The 20,227-nt window shown below is 35.6% G+C and overlaps 2 protein-coding genes across 5 annotated transcripts; both read left to right on the top strand.

The window, feature by feature from the left end:
* The first annotated feature begins 2,969 nt into the window (after positions 1–2,969).
* Positions 2,970–11,672, top strand: LOC140802065 (adenylylsulfatase HINT3). 4 transcript variants are annotated; one of them, XM_073157484.1, is made up of 7 exons: positions 2,970–3,264; positions 4,335–4,390; positions 5,735–5,792; positions 8,203–8,269; positions 11,037–11,092; positions 11,178–11,251; positions 11,318–11,672. In XM_073157484.1, the coding sequence occupies exons 1-7, from the start codon at positions 3,055–3,057 to the stop codon at positions 11,337–11,339; spliced, it is 543 nt and encodes a 180-aa protein (XP_073013585.1). In that variant the 5' UTR covers positions 2,970–3,054; the 3' UTR covers positions 11,340–11,672. The 4 variants fall into 4 exon arrangements, with proteins under 4 accessions (XP_073013585.1, XP_073013584.1, XP_073013587.1 ...); XM_073157483.1 differs by having other exon boundaries at positions 11,198–11,251; XM_073157486.1 differs by lacking the exons at positions 4,335–4,390; positions 8,203–8,269 and having other exon boundaries at positions 11,198–11,251.
* Positions 11,673–16,972: 5,300 nt separating this feature from the next.
* LOC140802189 (AP2-like ethylene-responsive transcription factor BBM) lies at positions 16,973–20,161 on the top strand. The gene is made up of 9 exons (XM_073157632.1): positions 16,973–17,222; positions 17,323–17,911; positions 18,080–18,162; positions 18,307–18,315; positions 18,403–18,491; positions 18,599–18,672; positions 18,783–18,833; positions 18,943–19,019; positions 19,096–20,161. Exons 1-9 carry the CDS (start codon positions 16,973–16,975, stop codon positions 19,935–19,937), a joined length of 2,064 nt encoding a protein of 687 aa, XP_073013733.1. The 3' UTR covers positions 19,938–20,161.
* The last annotated feature ends 66 nt before the right edge of the window (positions 20,162–20,227 follow it).

The following is a 20,227-nucleotide window of genomic DNA, read 5'->3' on the forward strand; positions in this document are numbered from 1 at the left end:
ATCACGTGACGTACCTTATGCAAAGTTTAATAAAAATGTGTCAAAGTAAATGTTTGCTTATAAAATTTGTATAAGAGAGACCTAGTTCACGAATAAGTATCATTTATGTACTACAAAACATTAAGCGGATTAAATGAGTTAGATGGTTTAAAGAATATGAATAATTATACTCATATCTTTCAAACTACCACAATTTTCTATATATCTCCCTTGAATTGTTGACACATTGACCCTCATTCATAAGTTGTTACGTGCAACTCATATGAGCAGTTATATAACATATTTATCCTATGTTTCGGAGAAAATAAGAAATTTTTTTTTCATCAAAACACTTTTTTTTTTAAAAAAAACTTTTTTCATCTACGATGTCCTTTCTTCAAGAGTTTAGGAGGTCTATGTGTCACGAAAAGTTCATAAGAGATATAGAAAGGAGTGATAGTTGAGATAATTATCATCCCAAAAGAATATACATTAGTATGAAGCATATGCTTATTAATCAGATTAGACTGAAATACATGTTTATAATTTTATCTTAATTATATAAAATTCAAACCTGTACAGAATCCTTGAATTAGTATAAAATTATCATGTTGGCGCTAAGAAGGCCCAATTCTAGCCCAAATTCGGTGAACAAAGTTTGAGTTTGAGTTTTGATAGAATATAAAATATAAAAATTATTATTCTCTAGTTTTAATTTTTTAGAGTAGTTGATGAGTTATCACGAAATCAGAGTACAAGTTCTAAATTCAAATCTTGTCGAACCATCTGCTATTTAGAATATCTACATATTTAAATTAAGCTACTTCTTGGGCCGTTTAGAATAGTAAGTGAATTATCAAGTTTGACTTACCATAATTATATCGTGCTAATAAGTATAACTTATATTGCGTATATATAAAAATCTCTCTTACACCATTTCTTCGTAAATGTAAATACCGACCTCCCGAACCGGTTCGGAAGTATTCCGCTTCGTGGTCTTTACCAAAAATAGGGAAAAAAATTATTGCACGATCCAGCTAGCATTCATAGGTAGCAAAATCCAAGCTTCTAATCACACCAGACAACTGGTGAGAGAGATAATGGACTAAGAAAATACTGCTTGTTACTCATAGGCCCCATACTTTCTTGTCTCATGCCCATATACAGTCCAAAATTTCATATCTACTTCTACTTGATTGAGCTTATTGTAATTGTTCAGTAACATCATAGTTTAGACCCAAGAGAGAGTTTTTCTTTTATTTTATTTTTTCTGATACAAGCTTCCTTAACTATTTGAGCACTATCCAATCGCATACGAAAAGAGTTGTTATACAGTTTCTAATTTGAACCCTAATCAAGTTGCTATGCAATTCACTAGTAAGATGTTTGAAATCTGGGAATTTTGTATTCAATTGGAAAGCGCGGTTAAATTTGAATATGATTTAACCCGGGGTTAATTACACTTGGACTTCCAAAATTATTAGCTATATATATATATATATTATAAAAAAATTAAACAGACAACTAGTAGAAAGATATTTTATGAAGTTTAAAATAGCTGAGAACCTGATAGGATTTCTTGTATAAAAAAAAGATTATAAGAGGGTATATATAAAATGAGCAATGTTTAGAGTCTAAGTACCCCCTGATGGAGAGTTATTTTTTTTTAAACCATTATAGATCTGCATACTAAATATTATATTCAGATAGTTGAGCTACAAACTTATTTATAAAATTATATGACTTCCAAACTATGTCAATGCCATGTATATTTGTCAAGGAGAATTATTATCCGGGATAGTAATTTTGTTGAATAAAGATGGCAAATTAAAGGTTTGATATAGAAAATTATTGAACAACTAAGTGATTTATAAAATAATAAGTTTTTTCAGTGTACTTAAAATCGCTCACTCAATGAATATTTAAAATTTCGACCAAACTAGTACTGTTTTAATTTTTTTTTATTAAAATAGATTACTTCTTAAATTTATTATTAAATAGGGTCTAATTCATTATAGAATCTTAAATTGAGGCTTTGATCAATTCAGTATTTTATGTATGTAAATTCTTTTAACTTATTCTTTTAGTAGTTAAGGTAAAAATATATTTAATAAGTGTTTTTATTAGTGCTACAGTGAATTAGACCCCGTTTGGTAATAAAATTGATTGATGATCTATTTAGGTAAAAAATATATTAAATGGGTCTAATTAAAAACTAAGAAAGAAACGCATTATTAATTAGTGCCAGTCTACCGACAAATGGTAAATATGCAAAAAGGACCTTACCTAATTTCTATTAACAAACAGCCAAACAATAACAGAAGGGTTTAATTTTCTCTTCCACAAACTGACCGGTCGAGTGGCCCCACAAAGCGAGCCAATGGATAACACCGTCACATCCAGACTAAAGAACAAAAAGAAAAAGGAAAAATTGGAAAGAAGCCTCGATCTCATGCACTATTTGCAAATTACACCCTCAATAAAACAAAATTAAGTAATAATTATATAATAGGGCAAAATTACAGCCTCAATAAATAAAATAAGCTTACATTTAGCCCTCTAAATTATTATTATTTAATTATAGATCTTCTTATCAATTTTTTTTCTTTTAGTTGTCTGTTTGATTTTTCCGTTAATAAGATACATGTAGTATAAATTTTAGACATTTTGAGAATTATTTTAGTCTTATTTTAATGGAGAGAGAGAGAGAGAGAGAGAGAATTTAATGAAAGTAAAAACCAAATATTCCTACGTTTTATGTCATCCACTGGAAACGCTTTTAAGTTCGATCTAAGAAGTACCAATGCCAAAGGGTCGTGTTTTTGTCGGTTTTCCTCCTTACGTTAAAAGATAATTAATGAGGAGCGTTTTGCAAAAAGCTGGGGAATAGAAAGGAGGTTATTATTATTAATAATAATCTTTTGAAATATAGGGTTCTAGATGCAAAATTTCCCTTTTATTTACTTCAGAAATAGATGAGATGTGAGAGAGAGAGAGAGAGAGAGAGAGAGAGGACCACTGTCACAATGGGCAGACTCCGCCAGAGTTCGAACTCCGCCGCCAATCTCGCTTAGGATGGCCTCCGACCGCCGCATCGCTGTGCTCTCCTCCCACCTCCGTACGACAACCGCCAGCTCATCCGAGTTGTCCGACGTGTCCATCTCCTACTGTGCCGCCGCGGGCGATGGGGTGGCGGCGGCAGGGGAGGAGGAGGAGGAGGGAGGGGGCAAGGAGAAGGGATGCGTCTTTTGTATGATTACTCGAGGTGAATCCCCGGCATTTAAGGTATCCTTTCCGTATTTTCCCTTCTTGATTTCTCGTGTCTGATCTCCTCCTCGATATGGTTATTCTTGCTTTTTTTGTTGATAGGATTCTTGGATATTTGAAAGTTTTGTCGGTTTCCGATTTTGATTATCCAACTAATTAAGGCTTATCGAATAAATAAACTGCACAATTAAGTAGAAGAAATAGAAGAGCTGCACAATATAGACCACTGTGGTGTAGAATGGCTAGTATCAAAGGTAGAAAATTTTGGTTTTCCATTTGAGATATTTCATGCGTGTAGTGAATGAGATTTGGAGAAGTAAAATTGGACGGCAGTATTGGCTTAGATATCTAGGGAAGGAGTAATACCAAGGTTTTCAACATTGTGGTCGAAATCAACCAAAATGTTGGGATCCCCTAACTCAGCGGGGTTTGGGCCAACAATTTTGCGGGAAAAAAAAAACCTAAAATCATAGTCACTGTGTCTGGCTAAACTTTTGCCTGCGAGTAATGAGTTCCATGCTATATACTGATGATATTATTTGATATTAGACTAAATTGTGGGGTAAGCTTTGTCACATTAGGAATATTAGATTATAGATTAATTTATGGAGTAGTGAGCATGATGTAAGAAATTATAATTCATAGTAGTATCATAGTGTTTTTGTGGAGTATTATCACACAAAAATAACAACTGTATAGGTGGTTAGCCATCCTATTGTAATAATCATTTGATAGAACGGTTTGGAAGAATCATGTTAGCAGTATACTATATTTGAACAATTGTTATGCCATACGAAATTATGAATGGTCTAAAAATAGGACCAGTTTGTGGGAATATGAGCTAAAGTCCTCGGTAGAACAGTCTTCCTTCAAAGTCCAGATTCTTGCATGTCTAGAATTCTAGCTGGTTTTATTTCTCTCTTAGAATTTAATTCTAATGATCTAGTACCTGGACATGCTTGCAAATTTATTACTCTTAAATCCAGCATCAACTATATAAGAAGAAAATGTAAGTTGATAGCAGTATTGCACTTGTTGCCAATTTTCACAGTACTGATTTCTTAGTCTTTTGACTCTTTTCTCTTCAGCTTTATGAAGATGACATATGCCTATGCATTTTGGATTCTAATCCGTTGACCTATGGGTAAGGTGTTTTATGAATGATCTGATGATTAGTTTTCTAAAATGCTAGATGGGTAATTCACTAATTCTCTGTAGGTCAATTCAATATCCTACTAGTTCTCTGGAACCATTAGATGATTATCGATGGTGTTTTCTCAGCATTTGTTTTCCTCTTATAGAAGCTTCTATTTTTGGAACAGAAATTGAAATAGTTAAAATCCTAATAAACTTATTGATCATATTACTTGCAATTTAAGATCTTAAATTTTGTAACCTTTTCATTTTTTTTTCTAGTGCCACATCAATTGATGAATCTTGTTTTCCTTGATTGATATTCCCTATAAATATAATACTACTAACTCGTTTATGTCTAGTTTCAACCTTTTTCCATTCTTTCCTTCATATATTTTCATCCTAACATTGGAATTACTTCATTTTAAAGTCATTAGATCTGAAATTTATGAGGTTATCACTCATAAAAATTTTAAAAAAATTTCTGCTAACGGATCTATTCAGATCTGGTTCGTAACATTCTATATTATTTTAATAAATGCCAAGCCCTAAGAGGGAGAGGAAGACCAAAAAATGAAATGGGAGGAAATAGCAGTGAAGGATATAATAGCATTCAATTTAGCAAAGAATCTGACACTAAATAGGTAGATGAAGCTAAACGGAGGAAAAAGATCCATATATCCGACCTCAAATAGTTGAGATTCATGGTTTGTTCTTGTTGTTGTCATTGTTATTTTAGTAGATGTCAACCTGAAAAATAGTGATACCCAACATAAAACTAGTTTAAATAGATATATATAAGTGTTTCAAGATATATTCTCAGTGTTTGTGGTTTTAAGGAAATTGTGTATAGATTTTTTTTCAATTGAAAAAGATAAGGATGAAAAGACCGAAATCACTGCAATGCCGAATTGGAAGCCCATGACTGTTTGCTTAAATTAAAGCTGAAACTGATACTATGAGGCTTGGATAGAATAAGCATTAAGAAGCTTGTTATCTTCTGGAGAAGATCTTTTACATATCATTGGGGGTGATCAAATTAATTAATTTTCTTTTCCTTTTAGGTTTTAGAAGATGATAGGAGACAAAGGGAATGAACTTTTCTTTGAGCTTTCTTTGAGTTCATGGAACTGAATTATTTTGGTACTATTGGTTTTCTGAGAAATAAAATGAAATCGAAATTCTGTTAAATCTCTTAGATTCTTCATGGAAGGTGTAGGCCCTGAAAATGATAATATACATTGCTTTCAAGTCACTCATAATACTTACCAGAATTGCTCTGTTCATTCTGATTCAATTCCAGACTGATTTGAGTATATGCCATAGTGTCTTCACATTTCTATTTTCTATGTAGGCACTCTCTTATCATTCCAAAATGTCATTATCCGGCTCTGGAAGCAACTCCTCCTCCTGTAAGTTCAATAAATCATTTGAATGGATTCCTGTCATAGTTATCATCCAATTATATAGAAATATCATAATACTATTGACATCTGACTATTGTAACTTCAGGTGAATGATTAAGGTAATATTTGGTGCCTTATTTTATTTAACCAGTTTAGATGAAAACATGTAATGTTTAGTTCCATTTTTTATTCTAAAAAATCGATGAGATGTGAAGTATAAAGGCGATCAAATATATGAAGAAATCTACTACTTATAGGCAGAAATTTGTGAGAGCTTCTTCCAGAAATTATTGCCTTAGAAACCCTCTTTAAATCTGCGTGATGCATAAGTTTATTTGCTTTGTAAATTCATGGTAAACAATCCTTACTAAGAAGAGGTTTTTCATGGTCTCTTACGTGAATGGTCTTGTTATCACTTTTCATTAGGACTTCCCTTGCATTCTCACTACCTATGTTAAGATTCAGAAAGATGATAGAAGATATCCAGATGACAAATTTTATTGAATTTAATTAATAATAAGGTATAAAGGATGTGCCTTGAGGTTTTGATAGTGTTGATGGTCAACAAAGAACTGTGTTGATTAAGTTGATGATAAATGAAAGAGTAGAAGGCTAGGATAGTGAATATGGAATATAAAAGGCAGTTTATAGTTTACACGATGAATTTAACAAGAAGAGAACGAAATCTTTAACAGAAATAGAAGAGGATGGTTAAATCTGACAAAGCAACAAAATCTGTACAGAATGTTGACTTGTGGTCAACTTTGAAACATGAAATTCTGAAGAAGTTACTCGTCTCCTTTTATACTAAGTGTTGCTTGATTTTGTTCATTGTATTAATGGAATGACTCCTAGACCATAGTTAAGACAATAAGACCCAGGAAATTATAGCTTCAGTAACACAAGATTTGAAATGGGAAACATGCTCTTTTTTTTTCTCCAAGGAGACAATTTTGTGTTCATTCTCTATGAAGAATTGAAAGCTTCATATCTGTGAAGGATATTAACTTTCCCTTTCATAATTGCCACTATGATTAGCAAAAATATTTATAGCTAATTATGGATATTTAGGTCCTTTCTTCAAAAGATTTATCAGCACTGGAAAACCAAAACTCTTTGAAATGAATAAAATCATATGATGTCTAGAGTTCAAAGGGGCAAGTGATCTTTATAAATCCGCTTGCTTATCAAAGGGGCAAGTGATCTTTACCGGTCCGCTTGCTTGTCACCACAACTGTTCTCTTACTCATGGAGTTAACAAGGGTTGTCGTGCCAAAGGCACAGGGAGTGTCAACATTGCCTCAACGTAGTGCATATTGTTGGCACGTGTTGTGCCGAAATCGGTATGCTATTATTTAGCATGTCAAATAAATAATCTTTAAGCCTTTTTAAGGCCTTAAAAAATAGCTTTTAACTTTTAAAGGCTAATATAAAATCCTTCAACACTAGATGTTGGTGTAACATATGCAATTGATTTTTCTCTCATCTCTTTTTTTTCCAATTTTTATCAGATCTTCTGAATTAGGGCAAATAACTTTGGAAAAATTAAAATTTCTCTTTGATTTCTAAAATTTGAAGCATAATCTATATAGATCAAGCACCACAATGCAAAGAGATATTATAATAGATGAAGAAAATCCCAAATTATATTCATTTAAAGTAATGTATGCTCAATTCCTAGTGGCACACGTCAGCATGGGGTGGTCATAAAGAAGTATTGAGATACTCCCACCATATTAGTGCCAATAGTTTACTGGCATAATACATATTGATCTTTATCGACTTTTTTGTCCCAGAGATAAGTGAGGCAAGTACATAAATAAAATATTTTATTCTTCTTCCTCGTGTAGATTTCTTGGACTTCTAGAGGGGTTATTCCTACGTTGCATGAGCCTAAATTACAATCATGAAAGTAGATTACTTTTCCAGCCAACTGGCCTTACAACCTTTAGGATAAGTGCTTCTATTGTTTCATTTTGCTTCGTCTGGAATTTGCATCAAATTCTTGGAGGATTGAGGGCGGTTTGACAAGCTATCATAAAAATTTATCCATTCAATTGGACCTTTTTCTTTTTTGCCTTGTTCTCTAACACATCTTTTAAATAATATGTCGCTCCCTTGGAATTGGCAATTACATTTAGCTATATTGATATCTACATTCTGATAGGTACTTAATAAAAAACAACTCATTTTGGCGTATTTTTCAACTGCATATAACATTTCATTGATCAATTCTTTATAGAATACGTTTTCTATTAGTTTGATAAATTGATTCACATATTGTTTCCCTCCAGCTGCTAGTTGTGCACTTGTGCTTTTGCATATAATGTTTCCTTATATAATTTTGAACTTTTTTCTTCAGCTCATTTATTTTTTTTTCGCATAGAATGTGATTTATATATTTATACTCATCCAGGTAATAGCAGCCATGTGTTCCAACGTACCATTTCTCAGCAGTGCAATTATGAAAGCTACTAATTGTGGTAGGTGGAATCTCATATATGATATATTTGATTGCAATGATGGTCGTGCCGATGGTGGCACGACACTTGGCATGGGGTGTACTGGTGGTGCATCTCGTGTCTAGCCATGCCGATCGGCACAACTGCGTGCTAAGCCATGCCGACGTGGAGGCTCATTTTTTAAAGTTTTTTCTATTTTTATCAATCAATTTTAATATTATTCTTTTGTCGACAAATAAAGTCATCATTATCAATATGATTGAAGCTTATCGACAGTATTTAATGCAATATTCTCGAATTATTCTTATGTGATAAATGAAGTATTTGATCCTCCTCGTCATTCTATGTTCAACTAGATATGCTTTATAATTATTGTATTATCATCAATTGATATTATATGTTAAATGTTATTATATTTTTAATTATAAGAAATTTTACAAAACACACTATATTTTAACTATTTTGTGATTCACTCATTGTTTTTGAGGATTTTGTATCTCGACCCCTCTTTTTTGCCTATAATTTTCATTCAACACTGTAAGTTAACTTGGATAATACCAGCAAAAGGATATTTCTTATAATATATTGAATAATTTATAAATACCTAAATTACTCTTGTCTTTTTCATCCTCTCCTTTTCTCCCATCCTCCTCATCATCCTCATCACCTCTTCATGCCCAACTCGGAGGTTTTGATCTCCAAATCGAAGTCGACCGAGATGCTTGGCTCGCTTCATCTTTTTCAGCGAAGCTCCATTTCGAGTAAGGATAGTTAGAAGAGGAGGAGGAGAATAGGAGGCCAAGGGAAGGTGGTGGTGACGACGACGATAGGAAGAGGTGGTTGAGGGAAGATAAAGGAACATGGTGGAGGGGTAGAGATGAGGGGATAGGGGTGATGGTGGTATTTTAGTAATTTAGTCAATGTCAATTAGTCAAAATATTGTTAAGGTGTTAAATAAAAATTATACGGAAAAAAGGGTCGAGTTACAATTTTTTAAAAATGAGGTGTAAATTACAAAATAGATAAAACATAGGGTGATTTGTAAAATTCCCTTAATTATATTATATAATGTTCAATCGTTAATATGAATTTTAATGAATATATTCAATCATATTATATGTTGAATAATATTTATATTTGACTATTATTATATTTTTAATAAAATAAGTCATTTACAAAAATAATCTAAAGATAAAATAATGTAACGTAAGTTTTAATACATATATTCAAATAAAAATCATAGTGCTAAAGACCCAAAAACATTGTTAAATATCTTAATTATTTTTGTTAAAACTATTTTGAAGGCGTGTCACTGGCATGTAGGGGCACGCTATTAGCGTGCAAGGTCGTGCTGGTCAGCATGACTATCATTGTCTGATTGTTTTATCTATGTGGCCAAAGATTGGTGTATCATCTCACCTACAATTACTGTTTTGGTATCTTTGAAGTTTGAATCTTGATACTAGAAGAAATAAGATAGTACGCAGTATGTACTGCTAATGCCCTTGTATCTCTAGAGAAGACAGAGTAAACAAAGAATGACTTCTGTCTCAATTGTTCGTTCATTAGTGTTCTTACCATTCTTTTGTTTCATAATGTCCCTTTTAAAAGGAAGATGTTAAGCTCTTTTAAAAGAACCACATAAGAGATGCCATAGTGGTAGTAAACATATTGTTGCGCTTCATTGTGTAGGTTATTTCCCCCCCTTGGAAAGGACTTGTGGCATGGTTAGCCAAGCCAAGCTTGTACCTCTAGTTTTCCAATACCAGACTGTAATAGCATTCTGGTATTCTGCTTCTTTGAATTGTTAGTGTTTGGACAAAAGGACTTAGGTACTTTTCTTCATGGAGTTCACGAACGCAATGTCTCAGGGAGCACAATCATGACCTCAATGTTTTCTATGGGACTTGTTTTGCTATGCCTAGAGGGAAGATTCTGCTAAACGAATGATTTTTCTGCTTTACCTTTTATTATGGGATGATGCTTTTTATTGCTTTTAACTTGAGGCTTTGTCCTACCTGATATCTCTACCTTAGCAAATGTTGCATGATCCTGACTTTGAAATAAAGCTTGATATTTAATTCTTAATTGGCTTGTGATATTCACATGAAAAGTCTCCTAGGTTTGTTCTTACTTATTTTCTGTGATTAACAATACAACTATATAGTTACGCTTGCCTTTAAATGTATGATTGCTTTATCAGTGATAAATTGAGCACCTGATGTGGACTAACTGTCCGCAAAGAAAATTTTAGAAATGGTATATTGCTTATGTTGATTCATGATGCTACCACCTTTTCACTTAATGCATAGGCATAGAAGTATCATAAATAGCATAATGCCTACTACTAGAGTTGTTTGCTTTGAAAATTGAAAATAGATCCACCTCCAAGTAATATCAGAATTCCTTTTGTTTTTACTAACTCACCAACTACTCTAAAAATTTAAGCGATTAGAAAACAATAAATTTTATATTTTATATTCTAATAATCTCTCTCACTTCTAAGAAGAGATACTTTGACGAACTCAAGAAATAGATTCGATTTAAAATTGGATAGAGATTTTATATTTTAAATAACAGATGAGTCTGACAGGATTTGAGCTTGATAGAATTCGAACTTAATATCTTTGTTCTGATACCATATTAACTCATTAAACTGGCAACTGTTTTATATACTCAAGCTATTAGAGAATAATAAATTTTTATATTTTATATTCTAATAGTTCTTATATCCTACAGTTGCTCGTCTTTTAACTGTTGCCATTTAATCTCTTGGTGCATAATATAGATTCATTCAATTTTCTGGCCAATAACGGATTGGCTGCAGGACAAGTGATATTTCATGTGAGTAGTGTACTAAACTTCAACTTCCACAACATCTTTTACTACTGAAATATATATCACTTTTACCTGATGCATTTCACATCAGAGTTACTACTGTTGTCGCAGACTCATTTCCACATTATTCCTCGCAAATCTGGTGACAAGCTATGGCCTTCTAAGGTAACAAATCTCAGAACTATACCCAACCTTATTCGGATTTATTTAAGATGTTTGAAAATTTTGCAGAGCTTCAGAAGACGACCGATAGAATGGAACCAAGAAACTATTGGTCTTGTTAATTGCGTCAAGGAAAACCTCTATCCTCCTTCCTGTGGTACCTCCACAAATGGTGGATCTGCGGTGCTAAAGGATCTATAAGATAGATAAATGGCTATCTCGTACTCATGTACAGAAGATATTAAGCAGGCACATTTGGGAGCGCATTATTGATTCATTTTTGAGCTTGTGTCACAAGAAACTCAAATGAAACCAGTATAAAGGTTATCAAAGTTCTTCATATATATATATATATATATATATCGAGATAAAATCATTACTGTAATGGAACCGGAATTTGGAAGCTAGTCAAATTTTGCTTTAATTTGTGGGTTCCTGAGTGTGAAGTTTTTGCTGACAAAAAAAGCCACTTTTAATATTCATTACATACAGTTAGCTTTATAATTTGATCCTTTTAATTTGGATGCACAGGAAGAACTGTTAAAAAAATCAGACTCAGAGCAACCATAAGAATTAATGTAAGGACGCGCGACATCATGATCATATTCCTTATATCAAACTATATACATAGTAGATAATAATAGTCTAGTCTAAAAATTTAAAAATCAAAAGAGACGATTAGTTTTCTTCGGGTAGGTATAGTGATGGATAACTTCTTCTTGATATAATTGTAGCATGTGCCCGATTTTTGATGCATGCATGCATGCAAGGAATTATGTGCAGCATATATGCTTCCATGCACACGTGTGCATGCTTCTCCTTCCTCATTCCTCTCCCCCTCCCCTCCCCTCTCCCATGCGGGTGTGACAGGAGGATCAACATAGACCCATGGATTCATGACCATCCATCACAGATAAGACTTGCTCTAATTAATTTTCTATTTAAAAATAAATAAAAATAAGGACTCGTTTGCATTTGTTTAAACCCTCCACTTCCCACTTCCCACTTCCCACTTCCCACTGCCCACTTCCTACTTCCTACTGCTCATCAACATGGGGAAGTCTTCCAGGTCAAAAGGGGATCGAAGGGGAGAGGATTCATTCTCTTTAGTTTAACTCCGTTGTGTACTCTTCCTTTTGGAAGTAATGGAATAAACTAGTTGTGTACTCCACCTAGGGTTTAGCAGGATTCGATTTGGAAAACTGGAGGGGTCGATGTGAGACAAAAAAAGACAGGCATGCATTAAACTAATCTCTCTCTCTCTCTAGGTTACTTTGCATGCAAACTATGTGGAATTAGAATGAGAGTATGGGGGTAGATGGGTCAATATTCAATTGCTATCCGCTTAAGCTTTTAGATCAACCGGATATCTAACATAATATTAAAAGTTCAATTTTATTGAAGATTCGACTCTCAAACTATTATCTTCACGCAGATCATCTTATTTTATTTTTCATGAATCATTGATCATCATTAACTATGTAAAACTTTTAAATGTTTCTTCCGTCAATTATCTATTTGAATTTTTCCTTCGAAACATGTCACATGATCAATCTAATGTGCATTGAGGGCAGTTTTACTCTTGAAATTGGAAAGCAGAGGTAGTAGGGCATGGCGTCGTCGACGTTTCTTCCCCCTCCTCCTTTCATTCTATCCCTTTTATCTCTTCTTCTCCTCTCTACAATCCTTCTCAATCATCATTCACTATCGTTACCTTTCATCGGTCGTCACTCTCCCCTCTCGCTGCCCATTCTATCTTCCCTTTAATATTCGACCTATCAAATTGTACTATATTACTAAACTTAATGAATCATCAGTCGACGAAATTTTTATCAAAAAAACAAGTTGAGAACTTAGGATAAAATAGTCATTTGACGTTTCTATTTTATACTATCAAGAGTATGACATATTAGACAATTGAGACAGTCGAAAGTGTTATAAAAAATAAATTACAAGATTAAATAAATAGTTCAACAATCTTAGCATAATTAATCATCGGAGTGTTTGAAAAAACAAAGGTAGATATAGATACGATTTTGCCGCTAATCTAAGGTCATGAAACATTACGCGAGCTAATTGCTCCCTAGTTAATTGGCTAAAACCCTAGTTCATGGAACCCGGAATAGGAATAGGAATGATTTTGGACAATTTTACCCCTGGGTCTTGAACCTTGGCGGCATGGGAATACACACCACTCGCGTATTCATACCGAGGAGGCACGGGCACTCCGCCGATTACTCCCAGGCTTTTGAATAATAGCGAGTCCTTTTAACCTTGAAGGCTGAGCTCCGAGGGCATTTTCGTAATCTCATCCTCACACAGGAGCAGCCTAACAAAATTGGATTAATAAGGATATTTATTCTTCTTAACTTTATTATTTATTCCCTTTATATATATATATATACATATATCTTGCCTTTTACTCTCCTTGGAGGCGACGTCGTTCCCAATACAGGCGATAGGCGATAGGCGATAGGCGGTTGGCCACTCATGGTAGGGACCGTTATTTATTTAAACCTGGCGCCGACCAACCGCCACGTATCGGTCGCCGCCCGCCTCGCCACCTCCACCACCAATGCTTGCGCCCCTCCCGTGGAACACCGTGCCCTTTCCTCCGCATGCAACAACTCTCTCTCTCTCTCTCTCTCTCTCTCTCTCTCTCTCTCTCTCTCTCTCTCTCTCTCTCTCTAACTCATGAGAAAGAAGTTAGACCTAATAAGGATATTTCTTTGGGTCTTTTTGCTTATAGACCTTTTATATATGAAGTTTATTTTTAAATTAAAATTTAATGAGTAACTAAAGAAAGATGTCTTTCCAAGATTTTGAAATATAATTGTTACCTATTTATCAAAACAGTTTGACAGTGTGGTATCTTCTGAGTAGAAGCATTTGCGTTTCAGTTGTTTAGTAGTTAGTAAGAGTGAGCTTTAAAATCTAAGTTCACATATTTTTTATAATCGATGAACATTTTATTATAACAGTGATACGACTAGGTTAGATTGGATCCACTCGTGATATTGGGTTAATAAGGATGAACCTATTTATCTAGTTTAATTTTTTACTTGAAGAAATAAAAGTTTTTTTTGCCGGGGAGCGTTCGAATCAATGACAGATAACAGAATTTACATGTTCAAACGTAATCTGGTGCGTTCGAACGCACCACAGCGAAAATTGTTGGTTTGTTAGGATTTTAATTTAGTTGTTTGGGTCACAAAAGTGAGCATTTATAAATATACGGAGGAAACCCTAATTAGAGTTTGTCTGATATTGGAACGACATCGTTGCCCTTATCTCTCTCTTTCTTGCTCTAGCCATCAACGCCCTCTCCCACCTCCTTCTTTCCACCGCCCAAGTTCTTGGTCGGCTTCATCTAACTCCTAATCCCCCACTTCTGCAGTAACTTCTCCCCCTTCACTCCGAAAAATCATCCTATCACCTATCTAGCAATTGAAGGGCTAACAAGTTATGGTTCATCCGACCTTCAGTTATTATTTTATCGATATCTTAAAATTTAGTTATCTAAACTCTGCGATCTTAGATTCATTGGAAAGCTCTTTTCAAGAGCAACAACAAAAATTCAGCAAGATCCAATGGCTAGATCCTCCGCAATCCCCTACGAAAGTTACATCCTCAAACTAGTATATAACCGCGGATCAAGCTGGTTCGTAACAAACAAAATACACATAATTTGTATATATAGTGCAAATTAGAGTAGAAATTTAGGTAGGGAGGGCTGTCAAAATAATCAAGTCGGTTCAAGCTTGGCTCAAGTTATATTTGCTGAGTCTCAATCAAGCTTGACTTGAAAATGATCCGATTCAAATTTGATCTACAGAATATGCTCAAATTAATTTCAAAATAATATAGTATTAAATTTTATATAATATATAACACATAAGTCTAATATAAACCTTTAGATAAAGATCTAATGCTCATAATATTGCTATATTAGTTTTTATATCTTCACATTCAATTAGGTTGTTATTTCAATCTTGATTCAAGTTTGATCATGCTCGATTTATACTTGAATTAATTTAAGTTTGAAATTACTTATTAATCTGCTTATTTAGACTCAAGCTTGAAATTAGTTTGAAATTGGCTCGAATTAAAATAATTTTAATTCAAGTTTGATTCTATAGTTAATTACACCCCTAAATATATTATATAGGTTGTGAATTGCGAATAGTGAAAGCGCCGGACTTGAATCAAAATTTTACACAATGTAGGGCTCTTTATACAAATTTCTACGCATGAACGTGGTCCGATGCACCCATGCATGCATGGATCATGGATGGGTGCACGCACCTACGCTTACAAAATTTACGTGCCGATGTATAAATTTTACTGCGTATTTACGATGACAACTATGGAAACAAAAAACGCATACATGTATGTACATTCATGTACGATCGATGTCATGTGATGTGGGCATACACGTGGGAACAGTTTTGCGTGTGTTGTTAAGTACTACTTCTACCATTATTAGTACTTCTGTCTCTCTCTCTCTCTCTCTAAAACTCTCTATCTCTCTTCTCGTCGTTGGTTTTATGATTATGATTAGATTACCGAGAGGCATTTATTTTTACAGTGGAGCAGGCTTTAATAACTATATTACACAAGAGAAAGAAGAGAGAGAGAGAGAGAGAGAGAGAGAGAGAGAGGCCATGCATGTGTTTACTATCTTTGATTCCTTTCTTGACGGTCAAACTTTCAACAAGCCGTGCATCCACACCGAGATGAGAAACTCTCTCTCTCTCTAACTCCCAGAATTAACTCAGTTTAATCTAGGACGTACAGTGATTAAAAGAGAGAGAGAGCGAGCGAGTGAGAGAGTGGAGTTTAATAATGGTGCAGAGAGAGAGAGAGAGAGAGAGAGTAGGGATTAGGAAGTGGAATTCCCACTGGTGAAGGGCCTTATTGATCTATTTAAGTTGAATCTTTTTGCATTTTGTTCCCTTAGGAAGAAAGTATTTACAGGCCATAATTAAGAGCCGGAAGACAAGGATTCATGTCCTCACGTAGGGGTGCTTGGTGGAGGAGAACCCACCTCTATCACCTATACATCCAATTCTCTGTGTTGTTTATTTATCATGCATTTCTATGTTGTTATCCCTTAATCGCCATTTAGTTAAAGAGATGAGATCATAGGGTTTTGATAATTTCCAAGAATCAAACTAACTGAACTAAGTTCAAAATAAAGAAAAAGGAATGATATATATATATATATATATTTATATCATCTATAACAATTAAAAAATTATACTAGTGTAGACCCCCCTCAAAAGGGCTAGGCCACTTCACTTTTCCAATGTTCACAAATATTTGGTCAAAAATGTTACAAAATGCCAACAAATATCAGTTTGAACTGTAGCAGCCTTTAGGATAAAAGAATCATTAGTTATATTAACATTCTTGCTACATCTAATCTAATTCATTTATAATCTAGCAATCTTGGTGTTAATTAGCCAAACCCTTGCATGCATTTTGAGGGAGTACTAGTGTTGTTTGTTTGTTTGCTTGCAGATAGTTATAAAGTCATCACAGTGTGTGTTTATTGTTTGAAATGTTACTTTCTTTCAGGTCCTTCTGACCTTTTCCTCTTCTCTTCCAAAACCCAAAGCACTGCCCCCGGCCCCTTCTGCAACTCCCTTATCACCATCCTCCTCTCCTTTCTCCCATCTCTCTTTCTATACCACTACACTTACTTTGGTTGCAACTCTTCTAATGGCTTCTATGAACAACTGGTTAGGCTTCTCTCTCTCCCCTCAAGACCACCCTCACCAATCCCACCCCTCACCTTCTCTAATCTCCGCCGCCGATGACGTATCTAACGACTGCTATGGCCTCTCCATGGACTCTTCTACTCCCCCTCCTCCTCCTCCTCCTCCTCTTCCCATTCCAACCCTAATTCGGCCAGATGGGTCTTTTGGCACCTTGGAAGCCCTCCACCGACCTATCTGCCAATCTCCTCAAGGTATAGTTATAAGATCCATATCCCTTAATAGTTATAGACGATCACTTTGCTTATGTTTATTGTTTATATAAATATACTGTCTGTAATCTCTCATCTATAGATTGGAGCATGAGAGGCAGTATGGAGTACAAAGGAAGCACTTCGGAGCTATCCATACTAGTGGGATCAAGTAGCAATCAAAGCAACACCATGGAAGAGGACCAACCAAAGCTCGAAGACTTCCTCGGCGGCGGGAGCGGCGGATACATGTATATGACGGCGAGCGAGGGGAGCGGAGGACTAATCAATATCAATGGTGGTAATCATGGACGTAACACTGACAATTGCAATACAAATAACAACAACAGCAATAGCACTATTGGTTTGTCTATGATCAAGAATTGGTTGCGGAACCAGCCGGTGCCGCCGTCCGGCGATGACAAGGGCGGCGAAGAGGAGGGAGGGAGCCCTAATTGCGGTGCAATTGCGGGGTGCGTAGGAGCGGCGAGGAGTAGCTCTCAGAGCTTGTCGCTTTCGATGAGCACGGGATCGCAGTCGAGCTCGCAGATGCCACTGGTGACGGTGGCGGGGGAGAGCTCGTCGTCGGAGAATAAGATCGACGCGCAAAGTGTTGCGGTGACGGAGGCGGCGCCGAGGAAGTCGATTGATACTTTTGGGCAAAGGACTTCGATTTATAGGGGCGTAACGAGGTTTGAATAAATTCTATATGTATATGATTTAATTGATCTCTCTTCTGTGAATATCTTTTTGCCATGCATTCATAAATCAGCATCCAACTATGACCAAAACAGCAACTTGGTTTCATTTGAATTCAAGATTGTTAATCGATGGGATTTTATCCTAATTATTCCTAACAGGCATAGATGGACAGGAAGGTATGAGGCACATCTATGGGATAATAGTTGCAGAAGAGAAGGTCAGACACGGAAGGGAAGGCAAGGTATAAGCTACAATTTATTGTATTTTCCCAACTATATATCTATCTCATTGTTACATTCTTACATGCTATTACCTATACTAATTGACTTCCTCTCTTGCATCTTTTGCCATGATTGGAAATGGGCCTCGTTCCAATTGCATGCAGTCTATTTGGGTGAGCAACTAAAACTTTGATATTGCCCTGAATTTTCTCATCTGAGTGAAAGGAATTTGCTGAGGGACTAAACTTGATTTCAAATAGGTGGATATGACAAGGAAGACAAGGCTGCTAGGGCTTATGATTTGGCTGCTCTTAAGTACTGGGGTACTACTACAACAACCAATTTTCCAGTAGGTTCTTAATTTTATTTCTCCTCTTCTTGATCATATCAGTGAGATTAGATTTTTTTTTGGTTTGTTTATCAATAGTCCAAAGGTGTTATTCTAATCTATATCAGATAAGTAACTATGAGAAAGAGTTGGAGGAGATGAAGCATATGACGAGGCAGGAATATGTTGCATCCCTTAGAAGGTATCTAGACTTTGATTTTATTAAGATTGTTAAAACAAAAAGTTAAGTATTATTAATATCTTTCGGTTGACAAAAGTTTTATGTATATATATATATATGGATGAGTGCAGAAAGAGCAGTGGATTTTCTCGTGGTGCTTCTATTTATCGTGGAGTTACAAGGTATCACTTACATTCCTAGCTTTTATTAATGCCTACTATAAGTAGTAACATTTTCTTTGATATCTATCCTTTTATTTTATGAACTGCATTGTATTCAACTATTTGATAGGCATCATCAGCATGGAAGATGGCAAGCAAGAATAGGAAGAGTGGCAGGAAATAAAGATCTCTACTTAGGAACATTTAGTAAGTATATATACTCCTCCTACCTCTTTAACTTCCATTGTCACAACCCTAAATATGCATACATACTGATACATAGGCACCCAAGAGGAGGCGGCGGAGGCCTATGACATTGCGGCGATAAAATTCCGAGGGCTCAACGCCGTCACCAACTTCGACATGAGCCGGTACGACGTCAACAGCATCCTCGAGAGCAGCACACTCCCTATCGGCGGCGCCGCCAAGCGCCTCAAAGACGTGTCTGAGCACACTGAGACAAGCGTCGACGGGCGCAGGACCGACGTGGAGGACGACATGAGCAATTACGGCCACCACCACCACCACCACAGCCACAGCCACCACCATGGTTGGCCTACCATCGCATTTCAACAACCGCAGCCTATCGGCATCCACTATCCCTACGGCCAACCTAGGGTTTGGTGCAAGCAGGAGCAAGACGGCGTCGTGACTACGGTGCAAAGCCTGCAGGACTTGCAACAACTACAGTTAGGTAACAACACCCATAACTTCTTCCAAACCTCGGGAATTCATCACAATCTAATGAGCTTGGATTCAACTTCCATGGAGCATAGCACCGGGTCTAATTCAGTTATGTACAATGGAGGTGGCTATCAAGGTGTTATGGGTGGCGGTGGCGGTGGTAATGGCTATCTGATGCCCATAAGCACAATGGTGGTGGATCAAAGCCATAATAATAACCAAGTGAGTAGTAGCTATGGAGATGAGAGCATGTATGCTTACTACCTCTCGCAGCAGTCGTCGACGTCGAGCGGGGTGATGAAGGAGAGCAATGGATATGATCAGCAGAGTGATGGGTGTAACAACTGGATGCCTACTACAGTGCAGGCCATGGCAAATAGAAGTAGCAATGTGGGTGTCTGCCATGGTACTCCTCTCTTCACAGTGTGGAATGATGCTTAGGCTTAGGGTGCGTAGTAGTAGGGAAGCTGATCATGGTCATAGAAGAAAGAGAAGAAGGGTATAATTACTTGCCTACTAATTTTGAAATTATTGTTGTTATTCTAGTAGTAATATATTTTTTTTATTTCTTCTTCTTCTTTAGGAGAAACAAAGTAGAGCTAGATGATGCTTTTCTTTTTCTTCTTTCTTTTTTATTTACTAAAACTCTTGTTCTAACTTAAAAAGGTTCTACTGAAGTGTTGGTTATGGCATGTGAGGTTCACTCACTTGCTGTGAATTTTGGGAAGCTT

Source organism: Typha latifolia, chromosome 15, assembly GCF_019914945.1.
Source record: "Typha latifolia isolate L0001 chromosome 15, TyphaL0001v2, whole genome shotgun sequence".
In the NCBI taxonomy this organism is placed as follows: domain Eukaryota; kingdom Viridiplantae; phylum Streptophyta; class Magnoliopsida; order Poales; family Typhaceae; genus Typha; species Typha latifolia.

Excerpts from the sequence above, each read along its gene's own strand:
- LOC140802065 (XM_073157483.1), top strand. The coding sequence starts at position 3,055 with ATGGCCTCCGACCGCCGCATCGCTGTGCTCTCCTCCCACCTCCGTACG. Across the intron at positions 4,391-5,734 it reads TCTAATCCGTTGACCTATGG|GCACTCTCTTATCATTCCAA; the intron begins GTAAGGTGTTTT and ends TTTTCTATGTAG. Across the intron at positions 8,270-11,036 it reads TATGAAAGCTACTAATTGTG|ATTCATTCAATTTTCTGGCC; the intron begins GTAGGTGGAATC and ends TGCATAATATAG.
- LOC140802189 (XM_073157632.1), top strand. The coding sequence starts at position 16,973 with ATGGCTTCTATGAACAACTGGTTAGGCTTCTCTCTCTCCCCTCAAGAC. Across the intron at positions 17,223-17,322 it reads TATCTGCCAATCTCCTCAAG|ATTGGAGCATGAGAGGCAGT; the intron begins GTATAGTTATAA and ends TCTCATCTATAG. Across the intron at positions 18,834-18,942 it reads ATTTATCGTGGAGTTACAAG|GCATCATCAGCATGGAAGAT; the intron begins GTATCACTTACA and ends ACTATTTGATAG.